At 38.7% G+C, this 18,229-nt stretch overlaps 1 protein-coding gene across 1 annotated transcript in view; it reads right to left on the bottom strand.

Annotated features, from left to right (window-relative positions):
• Positions 1-3,432: 3,432 nt before the first annotated feature.
• The window catches only part of LOC149822481 (zinc knuckle (CCHC-type) family protein), a 56,488-nt gene continuing 41,691 nt past the window's right edge, over positions 3,433-18,229 (bottom strand). Inside the window, exons 3-7 of the mRNA XM_089981567.1 lie at positions 16,241-16,380; positions 15,954-16,076; positions 13,390-13,591; positions 5,281-5,398; positions 3,433-5,206 (exon numbers count right to left, since the gene is read on the bottom strand). Coding sequence (XP_089837693.1) covers positions 4,344-5,206; positions 5,281-5,398; positions 13,390-13,591; positions 15,954-16,076; positions 16,241-16,380 — 1,446 coding nt within the window. The 3' untranslated portion in view covers positions 3,433-4,343. The remainder of the gene's footprint in view (positions 5,207-5,280; positions 5,399-13,389; positions 13,592-15,953; positions 16,077-16,240; positions 16,381-18,229) is intronic.

Here is an 18,229-nt window from a genome sequence, read left to right as displayed (position 1 = left end):
AGGTTGGCCATAGATGAAGTGTTTTGGTTACCTAGATTGACAATGGCCATGATCTTATCATATTGCTCTTGGGTAAGTTTGAGAAGAAAAAGACTAGAAATTGGTTTTTCAGGTTCGGTTGTAGAAGAACATGCATTGACATTAGCCTAGTTGGTGAAGCGAGCATTGAAAGAACCCCTTGATCGGTTAGGAAAACCATAAAGGTAATAGCATTTTATCTTGATGTGACCTAGACGCCTACAATGATCACATTTTGGTCTAGGACGTGTTTGGTCTGTCTTCGATGTGTCATCTTTGATAGGCAGATTGCTTCGATCGATTGGCGTGGCAGTCGATTCATGAAATGGTGTGAGATGAAGGTCACATTGTCGTTCTTTTTGAATGATCAATGAATAGGCTTTGAATATATATGGTAAGGGTTTTATGAAGAGTAATTAACTCTGGATGGCACTAAAGTTGTCATTAAGGCCTATAAAAAATTAAATGAGCCTTTCTCGTTGTTGGAGTTCTTGAATGACCTTCATGGCTCCACACAAACAAGGCGAAATCTCAATATATATGAACATTTCATCCCATAACCCCTTCAGTTTGGTGAAATACACCGTTACTAAAGATTGTCCTTGCTTGAGATTGATTATCTCTTGTTGGATTTGATATATTCTAAGAGCATTTGATTGAGAAAACCTCTCACGAAGCTCTGCCTATACCTCGGCTGCGAATTGGGCATAGATAATGCTTGCTACTGGATCCTTGTAAATAGAGTTGAGCAACCAAGATAACACCATATTTTTGCACCACTCCCATATAACAACATTTGGTGATGAAGATTCAGGTTTCATGATTAATCAATCGACGATTTTTGGCACTTAGTGCCATAACCATGGCTCTACTCCACATCGAGTAGTTGTCTCCAACAAGCTGTTGCGACACTAAGGGTATCTCTGGATTATCCGAGTGATGGAGAAAGAAATGATTGACTGTTGATTCTTGAGCATTCTTAGATGAACCAAAACCGCTATTGATACTATCAGAAGCCATTGGAAAGAACTCAAAGATGTGGCAATGGTTTGGTAACGTGAGATGACCAAATTGCGGGTCCGACAAGATGAAATACGCATGATCAAAGTCCCTGCTATGATACCATGAAAGAAACTAAAGAAAAATTAGAAAATTAAACAATCTGATTAAGTTTTTCTTGATACAACGTTTTTACAAATAATTGAGTACATAAATACAGTTTTTTGTATTGGTCCACTATTACACCTCAAATGTAGGTAACGGCCAACCAGATAAATCGTTATCCTAAGCTGGCTGCTGCCTCCTCAAATGGAGATGAGGATAAGCCCTCAAATGTAGTTAACGAGATCCTTGTAGATGAGCCCAAGGTAGTTAACGATATCCTTGTAGATGAGCCCAAATGTAGTTAACGATCTTCCTAGGATGAGCCCACAAATGTGGTTAACAATATGACTGCAGATGAGCCTTTATGTAGATGATAAAAGCAACTAATACAGCTGATGTTCACTCTACTGTAAGGCAGAAGAATCGGCACTTGTTTATAGGATGCCCGATCAGTCAAGGCGCATGGATGAAGGTAACAACCTTGTTTGGGGTGCACACTCGTTAGAGGAGGCGTGAAGGAAACAGGTGGAATAGAAGTAGATTTAAAGATAAAGCCACACCGGGGAGTTGGAATGTTACATTCCAACTGATGGTATGGTCTATTTGGAGGGCCCGTAACGGCAATAAATTTTGAGGACCAGGTTAAGGATTAAGCCAGGGTCATGCAATAGATTATCTTGTCAATCAGAGAGCATGTAATGGAAATTTTGAAAACGCTACTCACCCAGTGGCAGATCAGTGGAGAAGACTTAATTGTTGAGACCCCTTAAGGAAGGGTGGGTCAAACTGGAGATCAATGCAGTGTTTTGCCAAGGATGGCATATAGGATATGCACCGAGGGACTATCAGGGGGTGTTCATTGATGTGGGTTGTTAGTACTTTGCTAAGGGGACATTGCAAACCGAGAGTGGAGCGGATGGCAGGAGGCCTTGAATTGAAAGACATTCCCTCAGGAACACGAAGCTGGTCTTCAAGAATCGAAGGCCGGATCTCATCAGCAACTTAAAAAAATTTGTTGAAGGTAGGAGGTGTAACATACGAATACCCCAACACTTTCATATTTTTTTGTACAATTTGGACAGAATTCAGTTTTGTAGGACTCAGGGTCATAAAAACAATATGACCAAAGGCCTAGCTGTTTTGGCCAGATCGGGAGTGAAAAGTCCTGGAAGGACCACCCTCCCGACTGGTATCCTCTGGTAGGGAGGCATTTTTTATATAATATTGTAATCTGTAAATTTGGTTCATTAATAAACTGGTGAGGGTCAGCTTAGCCCCAGCTCACTTATCCAAAAAAAAAAAAGTTGAAGTGTTTGGCTCGCAGCCAATAGAGTTAGAGTTCAAATCATATTGCTTCCAGCTTTGAAACAATGCATTATTTCTGTGAAAGAACGAACTTGAGCTTGGTTCAAATCCTACAACTTTCAGCAATTGTGTTTCGGACGTTGCAAGTTCAAATCCCAATGGTATGGATGTATAATTGGTGAGAGTCTGCCTAACCCCAGCTTGCCAGGTTGTGTTTAGCTCATTTAGTTTGAGCTTGTCATGAACTCCAACTTGGCTCGACTTGCCAAAAAAATGAACAGAGCCTGGACACCTCAAGTTCGGTTCATTCAGCTTGTCACCAGCCGTACATGCTACTTGCTACCAACCTACTAACAGCAGAACGAAAGGAGTGGTGAGCGGGTATCTGTCCACCAGGCCTTAAATTCTTAGAAGCAGAATCTACTAAGGGCTTCTGTAGAACCCTTTGCTTATGATGCCATGTCTTGAAATGCAGTTCTGGGCACTTAGAGTTTGAAATCAGGAACATCGTTCAAAAAGATCCAGATATGCTAGGTACCGCGGTCAATAATGTAGTATTTAAAGAGTGACTTAATCAGATTCGAAATGGGCGAGACTCAAAACCTGTTGATGTATCATGGCTATTCTTGGTTGATTTCAATCACCAGTCAAGACGCGCCCAGTATCTCAAATGAAGCCCCAGTGTTGGCCTTCCTTTATTTGTAGAGCAACATACTAAGGGGATAGCTGTCATATATCACTCAAGCTAAAAAAGTGGAGAGACGTTTGTGTTCTAACCAATGCAGAAAGCTAAGGGGTATAACAATACAACCCAAATAACAATTGGAACGTACATTATTAGGAAGGCCAGTAGTGTCATGTGCCCACGACGGTTCTTCCTTACCACCGCAAGCCTTCCAATCACTTGTTTGTCGCTACGAAAGCTTTAAAAATTGAGAGTGCAAGAGAACGAGAAAATAGAGAGAGAAAAGAATCACAATCACTCAAAAGTAATCACAACGAAGGTTAACAAAAGAAATCTCTTCACATTTACATTCATTCACATTTTTGCTTGAAGGCTAGTTTCAGTTCAAATCTACGGGCTGACCCTTCAAAGTATTTATCAACCTGAACCAAAATACATAAGTGGCAAGGAGAAAGTTACTAGTGACTCGACAATTTACATCAAGACTCAACCAAAACAAAATAAACTCTAGACACAACCGTATAAAGTAAATCGCAGGATAACAAGTAGTGTGTGTGTTTAATTTAGCTACACCAAGAAACCTAGAGCCTGGTGGCAGGTAAATCATAGCATCCTGGCTAAGACCCTTGTCCCTAGGGTACCCAGAGGATATGATTGCAAAATTTGAACCTCAACCACCCATATGATGGGAGACAACCCCACTATGCCTACCCCTCAGGGCTGGCCAGTAGGGTGCCTTAGAAAACTTCATTCCATCTACATATGGCAAATATTAGTTCATAGTGAGTATAGAAGAAGATGGTCATCCCTATAACTTTCAATAGATTTTTTTAACTGTATCCTTGCAAGGGAAAAGAACCCATTTTTTTTTCTTACTTTTGATCTTCAGTAAAAAAGACAGTTGGAGCTGTGATAAAAGAGTGCATGCTCCTTTTTTACAGTCCACAAGGATGAACCAATATACTCTCGTTGTCTGCCTCAATCCTTTTCATGCAGTTGAACACGTCAAATTAGCCGAAAATAACAAAACCAAAAAAGAAAGAAAACTTGAAATAGAGGCAAGCCACACGGACTCTTCAACCAGGCAGCCAACAGAAGTTTAGTACATACACCTAAAACTTTATCCCTGCCCGCATAATGCACCCAAAAAGAATCTGCACTGGGTGTAAGCTTGGCATATTTTGCAAAGGATTGATTACTCACGAGATCTTTGAGGTACATGAGGATTATGTCATCTATTCTTCTTTCTTCTCCGATGATTATCTGAGTCTGAGCTAGAAGATGAGCTTGAATTGGCATGATGGTGCTTCCGTTTTTGCTGGTGGCGATCTGAAACTGAGCTCGAGTATGCACTTGAATTGGGACGCTGGTGCTTCATCATCCTTTGATGTTTATCTAAATCTGAATCAGAATCTGTGTGCTGCTTTCTCTTATGCTTCTTTCTTTCGCTTCTTATTTCCCCATTGTCACTTCCGTATGCACTTGAATGGGGACGCTGGTGCTTCCTCATCCTCTGATGTTTATCTAAATCTGAATCACAATCTGTGTGCTGCTTTCTCTTATGCTTCTTTCTTTCTCTTCTTATTTCCCCATTGTCACTTCGGTGGTGGTCTTGATATTCATGGGAATCTGGGCTGGAGTATGCCTTTGAATAGGGATGGTGGTGCTTCCCCTTTATCTGGGGTCGATCTGAATCTGAATTGGAATATGCACCTGCACCAGAATTCATGTGAAGCTTTTTCTTATGCTTCTTTCTTTCACTTCTTATTTCCGCATTGTCACTTCGGTGGTGGTCCTGATGTTGATCAGAATCTGAGCTAGAGTATGCACTTGAATGGGGAAGGCGGTGCTTCCTTTTCTTCTGATGTCGATCTGAATCTGAATCAGAATATGCATTCAAATCAGAATGCCCGTGCTGCTTTTTCTTTTTCTTCCTTTCACTCCTTATTTCCACATTGTCACTTTGGTGGTGATCCTCGGAATTTCCAGCACTTGTTGATGCCTTCTTCCTCCTACCTTTCCTTTTGGAATGCTTTTCGTTTCCCACAGAGAACTTGCTGAGCAGATCAGGAACATTACCTCCATCCAGAAATCCTACAATCCAGAAGGCAAAGTAAGTGGTGCAACATGAAAACTCTGGATCTGTTTCACGATTTTTTTATTTTTACCTCCATACTCGTCAAATATATCATCTGCAACAATCTGCTGATTGGGATCATCTGGTTTAAATCCACCGCGGGGAGGACTCATACCTCCTGGTTTTTGCTTCAATTCCCACTTCAGAGGCTGCAAAAAGATGTAAAAATTAAAACCATACGATACAAGGCAGAAAATGCAACCACGGAAAATGTAGAACCACATAATATACCATAAGTTTTCAGTAGGACTGATAGAGCATTCTACATACAAGCATGAATGCAACAATTCCCAAGTATCCAAAATACAACCTGTTGTACATAAAAAGGCTATAAATCACCCTGATGCCATAAGTTTTCAGGACTGAGAGAGCATCCTGCATACAAGCATGAATGCAACAATTCCCAAGTATGCAAAATACAATAGCTTCTCGACTAACCAACCTGTTGTACATAAAAGGGCTATAAATCACCTTGATGAAAAACAAAAACCCATTAATTCAAACAAAAACTTGGACATACATTATATGTTTGTTAAAATATAGCTTGCGTATGGATCTGGATCCAGATCCATACGCATGGTATGTTAATGAAACACATGCTGTTTTACTCTCATTAATGGCATCCTTGTAATATCTCTGATATTACAAGGATAGTTGTATATTTGCTGCATATATAAAATGGTTAGGGCTTGGAGGTCGAGCATTGTGAGCTGCCCCAGCCATTGTGTTCTCTCTCTCTCTCTCTCTCTCTCTCTCTCTCTCTCTCTCTCTCTCTCTCTCTCTCTCTCTCTCGTCCTGTTTCCTGTAGACGTTGTACCAGATATAAAATCTGATATGGTATCAGAGCACAGGCCATCCTGTGCGTGAAGAATCTCTGAAACAGCAGCAGTGTGTTCTTCCTTTCGCAGATCGTGAACTGCATGTTCCTCCTTCAGTGTGTTCCTCCTTCAGCGTGTTCATCGAGATGGGGTCAGCGTGAACAGCAGAACTCCTGTGCGTGAAGAAGTTCTGATCAGCGTGAACAGCAGAACTCCCTGTGCGTGAAGAAGTTCTGAAACAACAGATCTCCCCTTCTGAAACAACGTACTTTCAGCGTACCAGATATAAAATCTCTGGAACAGCAGCAGCGTGTTCCTCCTAACAGCAGATCTCCCCTTCTGAAAGTTGGTACTTTCAGCGTACCAGATATAAAATCTCTGAAACAGCAACAGCGTGTTCCTACTTTCAGCGTGTTCCTCCTTTCAGCGTGCTCATCGACTGTGTTCATCCTAAGTTCTCTCTTTTCTGTTACTCTATCATCTGTGTTGATTCCCTGTTTTTTTTTTTAACACATCACTGACTGTTGTTTCCCTTTTTATTTCAAACCAGTTTTGATTCCACAAGTTTCCTTTTCTTCCTTCATTGCTGTTTTAGTGTTCTTTGGGCAGCATTTTTGGTCGTACAAGTATCGGACTTATTACAGTTTACTGATTGATTAAGTGATCTCAAATCTGTTTATTTCTTTTCATTCATTTTGTTTGCTTATTCATTATTCTACTGATATGGATTACTCTTCGTCTTCATCATCCGGTCCCTCTGCCAATTTCTTGAGTCAGCTTGTTACAGAAAAACTTACTCATTCTAATTTTTTGACGTGGAAAAGGCAAATCCTTCCTTTTATACGGAGTCAGGATCTCGATGAACATTTGGATGGTTTAGTTCCTATACCACCACGGCTTATTTTGCAGGAAACCAAGGATGAGAAAGGTGACACAATTACCATTTTCATTAAGAATCCAGAGTATACAGTTTGGAGGAAGCGGGATCAGTCTTTAGTTGCTTATATTACGTCAACACTCTCTCAAGAAGTGTTGGTTACTCTTTCAGATGATTGCACTGCGGCGGATCTGTGGAGTAAGCTGTCACAGACTTACTCTCAGATATCAGAATCCCGAGTTATGTTCTTAAAAAATGAATTTCAAAGTTTGAAGAAAGGCTCCATGACAGCCATGGAATACATAGGCCGCTTGAAGAGTATTACTGATCAATTGGCTGTTGTTGGAAGTGCTATTGCAGATAAAGATAAAGTTCAACAACTCCTCAATGGATTGGGTCTTGACTTTGACATGTTTACCACAGTTTTATCATGCCTTCCTCATTTGCCCACTTTTGACGACCTCCAAGCGAAACTTCTCCAGCATGAGATGATTATGAAGCAAAGGGCAGAAGGAAATGAATCAGCTCGTCCTCATTCAGTTTTGGCCATGGACACTTCTGTAGGTTTTGGACGATGGAATGGAGGGCATCAAGGATGCAGAGGCCGCGAGCGTTTTGGGCAGGGAGGACGTGGTATCTTGCCTACACCTAATATTTCAGGGGGTTTTAACACAGGGAATCAGAGGAGAGGGCCCACTTGTTTCTTATGTAACAAAAGAGGACATGTGAAAGCTGATTGTTGGTTCAATCTACAGAATAGAGGAAAAATAAACAAAATTGAAAATAAATCCGCTACTGTTGTGGACACAAAAGGGCCATCCACAGATGTGCAACAACTTTTGTTATCAGCATTGTCACAGATGACGATCAAGCAAAATGAACAAGGCGAATGGTATGTTGATTCAGGTGCCGCCACGCATGTTACGGGTAATGCGGGTAAGTTATCTCACTTATTGCCTTATTTTGAAAAAGGTAATATGGTTACGGGAGATGGAACTTATCACTCCATTAGTCATACTGGCAATGCACATATCCCTATGTCAAAGTCCTCACTTCACTTGTCCAATGTCCTTGCTCCTAATATTAAAAAGAACATTGTTTCTGTAGCTAAACTTGTTGACGATATGAATTCTTCCGTCGAATTTACTCCCTCTTCTGTTTATGTTAAGGATCTACGAACGAAGGAGACGTTCGCTAAGGGGGAGCGACAAGGAAACATGTACGTCTTCAAGGAGATTCCTTCAATGTCTTCGTCTTCAGTCTCAGTCCTCCAGTTGAAGTCGTACAAGCATTCTTCAGTGTCTTCGCCTTCAGAGTCTTTGTTTTTTCCTTCATTGGCAGTTTTTAATTCATCTCATTGTAATAAGCCAGATATTTGGCATAGTCGTTTGGGACATTGTAATCGAGGTTTCGTTAAAAACCTTGTATCTGATGGTCTCCTTCCATAGTCTAGTTTATGTTCATTTTCTGATAATAATAATAAATGTTCCTCATGCGAACTCTGCAAAAGTCATGTTCTTCCTTTTCATATTATAAATAAAAGAGTTTCAAAGCCATTTGAGATTATTTGTTCTGATGTTTGGGGACCCGCACCTATTCCTTCTCTTTCTGGCAGTCGTTACTATGTTATCCTTATTGATTCCTATTCTCGTTATACTTGGATATATTTCTTAAAACACAAGCATGAAGTTTTTCAAATATTTCGGGAATTCCATTCGATGGTCAAAACAAAGTTTGCTTGTGATATTGTGCATTTACAATGTGATGGTGGAGGAGAGTATTCATCGAACGAGTTTATTGCCTTTCTTCGGGATAAAGAAATAAGTCGACAGGTTTCTTGCCCTCATACTCCTCAACAAAATGGGGTTGCAGAGAGGAAACACAGGCATATTGTTGAGAGCGCGATAAGCATGTTAAATGATAGCAATGTGCCCGTTAGTCTCTGGACAGAAGTTTTTCACACATCTGTTCATATCATAAATCGTCTTCCTATGGCACTTTTGGATCGGAAATCTCCCTATTATACTTTATTCGGGCAACATCCCTCTTACGATGAGCTGCGTGTTTTTGGTTGTGTATGTTATGTACATATTGATTCATCTCTGCGAAATAAGTTTCAGGACAAGGCTATCAAGTGCAGATTTGTTGGGTATGCAGATGAATACAAAGGTTATCGATGCTATGATCCTACTACAAAACGTATTAGGACCTCCAGAAATGTTGTTTTTGACGAACGAAATTTTCAGGTCAATGACTCTACAACGTTGCCATCTCGAGAATTAGAAGTATATGATCCATGGATGAGCGCAAATCTTTTTGCTAATACAGGAGAAACATGTCAGACAAATTGTCCTTCCTTCGGCTTGAGTAGGGAGTTGAATGACTCACAAATACATGTTGAATCATTTCCAGTTGAGCGACCCCCAATAGAACGCTTCTCTGGGCAGGTATACACTAGACGGGACAAAAATACAGAGCCGAGGAATGTGGAAAGCATCGCCAATGATCCGACTCAAAGGCCGTCACGCATTAAGCATCCTATTCAACGATGGGTGAGTTATGAGACCTTCTCCCTTGATTTCCAGTTGTTTATGTCTCAGCTCACAAAACAGGCTGAACCCACTTGTTTTAATCAAGCTCTTCAATCCCGTCATTGGACTGAAGCTATGAATGAAGAAATGGAAGCCCTTCATGAATGCCAGACTTGGGAAATAGTTCCTCGGCCAGAAGGAAAGAATGTAGTTGGCTCAAAATGGGTTTATAAAACAAAGTATAAGCCTGAAGGAAGCATTGACAGATATAAGGCACGACTTGTTGCTCGAGGATTCACACAACAATATGGTGAAGACTACGATGAAACTTTTAGTCTGGTATTCAAAATGGGTACTATTCGTGTCATCATATCCCTAGCAGTCGATCGAAGTTGGAGCCTTAGCCAGATGGATGTTAAAAATGCATTTTTGCATGGAACTTTAAAGGAAGAAGTGTATATGGAGCAACCTCCTGGTTATGCTGAGAAGGATCCTACTGCCTGGGTGTGCAAACTAAGGAAATCTCTGTATGGGTTGAAACAGGCGTCCCGTTCCTGGTTTGAAAGTTTCTCTATGCAAATTCAGAGTTATGGTTTTAGAAGATGCTCTCTGGATCACTCACTTTTTATTTGCCAAAAGGCAGACATTGTTATACTTCTTCTTATATATGTTGATGACATTGTGATCACTGGGAGTTCAGATAATCATGTGCAAGACGTGAAGCAGTTTTTAATGAAAACTTTCAAAATGAAAGATTTAGGGGAGTTGAGGTACTTTCTTGGTGTGGAAGTTGACAGACAACAAGACACATTGACACTCATGCAACAAAAATACACTCTTGACCTTCTGGAAAGAGCCGGGATGACGAATTGCAAACCAGTCAGTACTCCTAGTGTATTACATCAAAGGCTGAGCTCTGAAGATGGTCATCTTTGTGTCAACCCTACAATGTATAGAAGTCTCGTGGGAATGTTACAGTACTTTACCTTTACCAGACCTGATATAGTTTATGTTGTCAATCAGGTATCCCAGTTTATGCATGCTCCAATGGAGGGTCATATGAAAGTTGTGAAGCGCATTCTACGTTATTTAAAAGGAACTATAGGAGATGAACTTGTTTATCGCAAGAACGATAATTTGCATAGAGGACATGAACTCATCACTTATACAGACGCAGATTGGGCAGGGGATCCAGATGAGAGACGACCTGTCTCTGGATATTATGTATATATTGGACACAATTTAGTGTCCTGGAGCAGCAGAAAACAAAAAGCAGTGGCACGATCGAGTACAGAGGCTGAATACAGATCGATGGCTGCAGGCACGGCAGAAGCCACATGGATTAGACACTTATTGAGTGATCTTGGGGAGACAATTATTCGATCTTTTCTTCTATGTGACAATCAAAGCGCAATAAACATTACATGTAATCCTATCCAGCATAGCAGAACGAAGCACATTGAGATTGATCAACATTTCATACGGCAGAAAGTCGAGATGAAGGAGATAGAACTACGTCATGTTCGAACAGAAGATCAAGTGGCAGACTTGTTTACCAAGGGGTTAACAGGACGTCAATTTTGGCTATTGAAGAGCAAGTTGTACATGATCCAAAATCACGTACAACTTGAGGGAGGGTGTTAAAATATAGCTTGCGTATGGATCTGGATCCAGATCCATACGCATGGTATGTTAATGAAACACATGCTGTTTTACTCTCATTAATGGCATCCTTGTAATATCTCTGATATTACAAGGATAGTTTTATATTTGCTGCATATATAAAATGGTTAGGGCTTGGAGGTCGAGCATTGTGAGCCGCCCCAGCCATTGTGTTCTCTCTCTCTCTCTCTCTCTCTCTCTCTCTCTCTCTCTCTCTCTCTCTCTCTCTCGTCCTGTTTCCTGTAGACGCTGTACCAGATATAAAATTTGATAATGTTATGCCTGGACAAGGCTATGTACTGGACACAATCTGGGCTGTTAGATTCTGTGAACAGCTAGAAAATTAGTATTCAGAAACATGGAATTGAGGCTATTGAGCCTTGGAAGAAAAGTTACAAACTTCTGATTTATTGACACCCTCTTTGTTCAGTAACCCTCTAATTTCTAACTTTCTGAAGAATGTTGAGTACATGACATAGCATTGCAAATATCATTTGCAGAATCCAAGGAAAACATCTGGGGCCTGTTGTTTTAAGGGCAGTACCTTTCATATGAAAGGCCCACCTTAACAACACAACCCCACTCTGGGAAACACTATCCCCAGGTATGAACCAGTTTTCATAGGAAATGAGCTGTCTTCTACGAAAAAAGTGGGGCATACATTCAAGAGCCTATGGGTGTTTCTTTGACCCATAATGAGAAAACAACCCATTATTGTACAAAAATGGGATGTTATTTTCCATATCTTAATGAGACCAAAGAAGATTTGGCATGAAAAATGATAAAAAAAATTATCTCATTTTCTATTTTTGGAAATTTTTTGTAAAGATAAAGATTTTGTATGTGAAGATTGTATACATGAAAAAATGCAAATGATGCCTTTTGGATTTAGAACTTCCTTAACTAATGAAAATTTTGAATTAGTTCATTCGGATGTATGGGGTCTCGCTCCTGTTATGTCAAAAGGTGGTTATTCATATTATGTCAAAAGAAGATTTGGCATGAAAAATGATAAAAAAAGGCCCTGACATACTGAAGCAACGGGCAACCACATGCTTTGCTCTTAAACAGCCCTTTTCAGCAGTTTGTATGCATTTGGCAAATGAGAAAGCCGAATCAGCTCAAAATTTACAAAGGGATATGGTTAAGACAGGAATGGACATCACACTAGAAAATAAGAAATTAAAAGCAAGCTAATATATATATATGTTGTTTGGGTTACATCAAGGATCTGCTTTGATTGATGAGTCTAGAGCTGGGGTTAATGCTAAGTTAGAATTATGGAGACAGACATTGGAAGCTAGAGGTTTTAAGTTGAGTAAGAGTAAGACTGAATATATGGAATGTCGGTTTAGTAAGCAACGAAGTAGTGATGGGAGTGTAGTGAAGCTTGGTGAGCAAGATATACCGGTGAATGATTATTTCAAATATTTGGGATCCATCATTCAAAAGTATGGAGAAATTGATGGAGATGTAAATCATAGGATAAAGGTTGGGTGGATGAAATGGAAAAGTGCTACTGGAGTGCTGTGCGATCGTAGAATGCCATTGCGGTTGAAGGAAAAGTTTTATAGGACGACTATTAGACCCGCTTTACTATATGGTACGGAATGTTGGGCTGCCAAGAGACATCATATTCAAAAAATGAGTGTAGCTGAGATGCGGATGCTTAGATGGATGTGTGGAAATACAATAAAAGATAAGATTCGGAACGAAGAGATACGTAAGAAGGTAGGTGTTGCACCCATTGAAAATAAGATGCGAGAGAATCGTTTACGGTGGTTTGGACATATTCGGCGAAGGCCTAATGATGCTCCAGTTAGAAGGTTGGAGAAATGGGAAAATATATTAGTTAAAAGAGGTCGGGGTAGGCCTAGGAAGACTTGGATGGAGATGATAGGAAAGGATATGAATGCTTTGAACCTCACCGAGGACATGGCGTTGGATAGAAATGATTGGAGGAAAAGGATTCATGTGGAAGACCCAAAATGAATTTCTTTTTTGGTTCATATCGCTGACCCCAATTGTTTTGGGATGAAGGCGTAGTTGTTGTTGTTGTTGTATATATATATATATATATATATATATATATATATATATATATATATATATATATATATATATATATATATATATATATATATATCAAATATGACACGAAACCTAAAAAAAGTCCCAGAATCATAATGACACCATGTCCCAAAAGAATTTGCCAATTGAAAAGAATAGATAAAAGAAAATCATATGATTACCTCACTTGTATCAGTGTGTGCCATGATGACTGTTAAAGGATCATCTCTTTTAAGCCGATTCTCTTCATTAGGCATTATTACATCCTTCAAGGGGCACTCTCGATCACCACTTTGGTGACCATATGTTCCACATCGGACACATCTAACATTGCGAACTTCAACCGCAAAAGGCTTAATCCTTACAGGTACACCTGTCTCAAGTCTGCACCAAATAATGTCAGCCCCAATTCATTATAAAACATAAACTCTGAGTAACCACAACAAAACTCAATTTATGCAAATGATAGACCAAAAATTCAATAAGCTTACCAAATGTGATTACTATAGACCTTATCAGCTGAAAAAAAATAGCATGATTAGGGCTTTCCTACTATAAACCATTTATGAAGGAAATTCTTTAAATTTTACATGCAATGTTGTGAAAAGGGTTGAGGTGTAGCAAAGCGCTCCACCAAATATGAAGCGAGGCGTAAAGCTTAAGCCTCAAAAATATATTTTCAAAACTTTAAAAAATATCTAAAAATTACAAATAAATAAAAGAAATGCTTTATTCATGAAGCAACATCCAATAAGAAGTAGGAAATATCAAATAAATAACGAAGAATATGAGAATAACAAGTAAAAGTAACATGAATGCAACAACTTGATTTATTTAAGTATCTAACAAATAAAATATGAGCATTCAATGAAAAAAAGTAACAAAATCACTAATAATTAGATTCCTCAATATCATATCATCGACATATAATGCATATTAGCATTAACAACCAAAAGTTAATGTATATCTAGCTAATTTTTCAATCACTAGAACAAGTAATAATGCATATCTAATTACCTATACTTAGTCTCACAACAAAAACGCTTGAACTTATTTTTAATTTCCATGATCTAATGACACAAACTAAAAGTCACAAATTCACATTAACAATCTTTATATACAAAACTACAAACCTACACATACACAATCTTTATATATAGTTATGTACATGTACAAACCTACACATACACAGTCAATTACATGCATATCCACCTATCAAAAAAATATTTTAAAATAATGACACAAACTAACATTCACAATTTGATATACACAATCTTTACAAAAACCAGCACATACACAGTCAATTACATGTATCTACATAATCACATGCACAGTCAATTAATTGCACAAAGGAAGAAAAAGAAGAAAAACAAAAGAAGAAGAAGAAGAGGAGGAGAAAAGGAGGAAAGAAGAAGAAGAAGCGGCAGCAAAGGAAGGGAAGAAGAAAGAGGGAAGAAGAAGAGGGAGAGTACGTACCTGCTGCCAGTGGTGAAGAGGCTGGGGGCCTGGGGAGCAAAAGGGAGGAGACAAAAGGTGTGGTGGGGTGTGCCCTAACATCGGGCCTCCCTCCCCCCTTTTGTTTTGATTATTTTTTAATTACAAATGAGGCGTGTGTCTCGCCATGAGGCGTGCGCCTCAAGGCATATGAGGCAGACGCCTCACATATGGTTGCACTTTAGGCTTGTGCCTCAAGGCAAAAAGTCCCTTGCCTTGAAGCGAGGCATGCTTTTTGTGCTTTGAGACGTGCTTTTCACAGCATTGTTTACATGCATTTGTCCATGGTATTTCCAAATGACTCGAGCATGTAAGCCACATAAGCCACTCATGCCTAGCAACACAATTGATAAAAAAAAAAAAACATTTCAGATTATCCTTTCAAAGATTAAAACTTATTCATTCTCTAATCAAAATGATCTCCCATATAGGAACTATTCAACTTCATGGAGCATGTAAAACATACAACAATATTTCTCAAGGTGACAAGTATTGATAGACAATTGTATATGCAAAAGGCTTATATTTTAAATAACACTAAACAAAATTGAATCTAGTTATATAATGGGCAAATCTACAAGAACGTAACATAGACAAAATGAAGTGAAACCTGTTCACAGCTCATGCCCATGCATGTGGATGGGGCACCATGAATTAGTTGAATACATCTGAAGGAATCGTATAACTACTTTTTTCTTTTCCTCAACCAGAAAAGGCACATATTAATTTTCTTTATGTTCATTGAAATAACACCTTTTCCCATATGCCAATGAAACATAGATGGATTGCTTGTTCTTAAGGTTCTGCACACATTAGGGAACTTGATCTCATGTCGTCGAACTAAACTAGACAAAGTCAACCAATTAAATACAAGATCCTAATTAAAAGCAGCATGGACCCCTTGCCTAAAAAGCCCTGGGAACTGATAACATATTCAGCCAAGGTAACCTTCAGCTTGCCTACAGTAGATCTAAAAAAAAGTTTGGCGAGAAGAAACTGTCAGGCAAACTTTGGACAATTGAATCTATAGACCATTATAAAATGAATGCTGATAGTTCCTTTGGCTCTTGTTCATTATGTTCATCATCTGCAAAATTGCAACTAATGCAGTATGAACAGTTCAAAGAATAGCAGATGGTATGAATAAGTAACATAGTTCAAATTAAGACTAATCTCATCATCCATTAAAGACAAGAAATCCAGCACAAGACCAAGCAAAGAGGACTACAGTAAATTGGATTCAATAGCATACCTTGGAGCATTTTTTAAAATTTCAAATTCTTCTTCAGTAGGTAATGGACGTCCAAAAACATCCTTTGGCCTGGGCTTCTTTTTATCATTCCCCAGTTGATCCTTGCTAGCAGAATTTTCTTTCCTATATGAAACATTTGTGTGAAGCTGTAATTACTTATCAGCACATCACCTAAAGAAAATTTCCAAGCTATATGATACAATAAGCACTGGTCCATCAACTTAGAAACTACAAAAGCAAAGCTCGGCACAACTAAAAGCAAAGGGATAACACAGTATAGGAAATACTGTATAGGAGGAGCATCAGCAGGGCCTTGATGATCCATTTCCTGCCTTCTTTCATCTGCAAGTTCTGCAGCTTTAGCACTTTCTGCATTATAACCAGGGGGACGAACGTACATAAAACTAACTGCCTGCATCATCTCAACCTGCATAACATGCAAGAGTACTAAGATCAAGAAGTACACCAAAAAATTAAGTATAATATGGAAACAGGATGTATGGCAAAGATAAGATGATGACTGAAAAGAGGAAGAACATGAAGTGTTGGCACATTTCCTGGAATGAGGTCCCCCTACTGTGAGTTTCCCTTTGCCTTTCCTACACTTTTTGGTTCTTGGATTTTTACTAAAATCCTAGAAATTGCTCTCAATCCCTCATTCTTCTTGCATACATTTTTAAAAGAACTAGTTGGGTAAAATTTGCAGAGTATGTTTATTTTCAATCATTGTGACCCCAAAGCTCCTCAAGAATATATTGCCACTTCCAAGGGACTATTTTGTCCAAGGATTTTGAAAGAAGGATTTAAACATTCCCATCATTCTAAAAAACCCAACGATTGGCAGGGTGTAAGTTTTCCCAATGTGGAATGCTGTAAAAAATGGAATCTTGAAATTTGGATCTTAAAGCTTTCTTAATGACCTTACTGACATTTTTTTTGTTATGTCTTTTCCATGGATTCAATGCCCAAGTTATTAAGATTTTTCCATTAGTTCCATCAAGGATTGTTTTGCTACCTCTGTTTACTCAACTTCATATGTTCGTGACAATTGCCTAAATTAATATGAATAAGTAATGTGTACTTTTATTTTCAGTTCAACCTACAAATTGAAGTACTACATTCTTTCCCAAAGGAAAATAAAAGAACTACATCAATAAGATCAAGGCCCTGTTTGGGTCTATTTTTATTTATTGTTTACATATATATACATGTAAGCACACTTTATAAAGAAGAATCTTGCCTTTTCTTTTAATTAAGTGAATGTTTGGATCACCAACTGTTTAAATTATAATGAAGAAGAAAAGAAGATTAGTGGGTAGGGCGATGATGGTGGTGGTAATGGTAGTGATGTCAATGGTGATGGATGGTGGTGTGGTAATGGTGATGATGGTAACCGTGGTGGTGGTGGTAATGGTGATGTGGTGGCCATGGTTGTACGTATCGTACGATACGATACTATACATATCGTTAGTTTTGTGTTTTGTGATACAATACACACTCGTATCGCGATACAAGTGTGTATCATACCCTTATCGGATGTATCATATGATACACCCATGTATCGTATGATACATCCATGTATCATGTTGTATCGTACGATACAATGTGTATTATACGATACAATATCAATGCACTTAAAAAACACCGAAAGTTATTGATCATGCATAATTTCTGCATTTCATATACATAATTTTATGCATGATCCGTCGAAAAAATGCATTAAAAGCCCATTCTTGTCAATGTTTTTGAGAGACTGCTTTAAAATCAAAATAAAGATAAAAATGTATTTTTCAAACCTTCCTTGCGTTTTTACAGTGTTTTAATTAGTTAGGATTTTTCAATTTGTAGTTTAATTAGTTTAGGAGTGTTCAACTAATATTTTATCTTGTTTAGGATTGATTATTTTTTAAAATATATGTAGAAGTGTAGTTTTTAGAATTTTTGAAAAGTAATTAGAGATTTTAAAAAATCGTGTTTTGACCTAATTTTTTAGTATAAAATTAATTTTTCAAAAAGAGAGGGGCGTCTTTCCTCTAGGGATTCACGCCCAGCCTCTTCCTCCCTCCCTCTCTTTTCTCTTCTTCCCCCGTTTCACTCTTGGCCGATTCCTTCTTTGGTTCTTCCTTTTTCTTCTTCGTTTCGTCTTTACTTCTAACCCTTGTTGTAGTCGGCTTCTTCTTTTCTCCACCGTCGGAGGCACGTGCAGCCCGGAAAAAGATCGCTTCTTCTTCTCAACCCCTCCATCGGAGGCGAACTGCGAGGTTTGCTTTTTCTCC

The sequence above is a fragment of the Nuphar pumila genome, chromosome 11 (assembly GCF_984573655.1).
Source record: "Nuphar pumila chromosome 11, dmNupPumi1.hap1.1, whole genome shotgun sequence".
Classification (NCBI taxonomy): domain Eukaryota; kingdom Viridiplantae; phylum Streptophyta; class Magnoliopsida; order Nymphaeales; family Nymphaeaceae; genus Nuphar; species Nuphar pumila.
The sequence above is the reverse complement of the archived record's forward strand: the minus strand, read 5'-3'. Positions and strand labels throughout refer to the sequence as shown.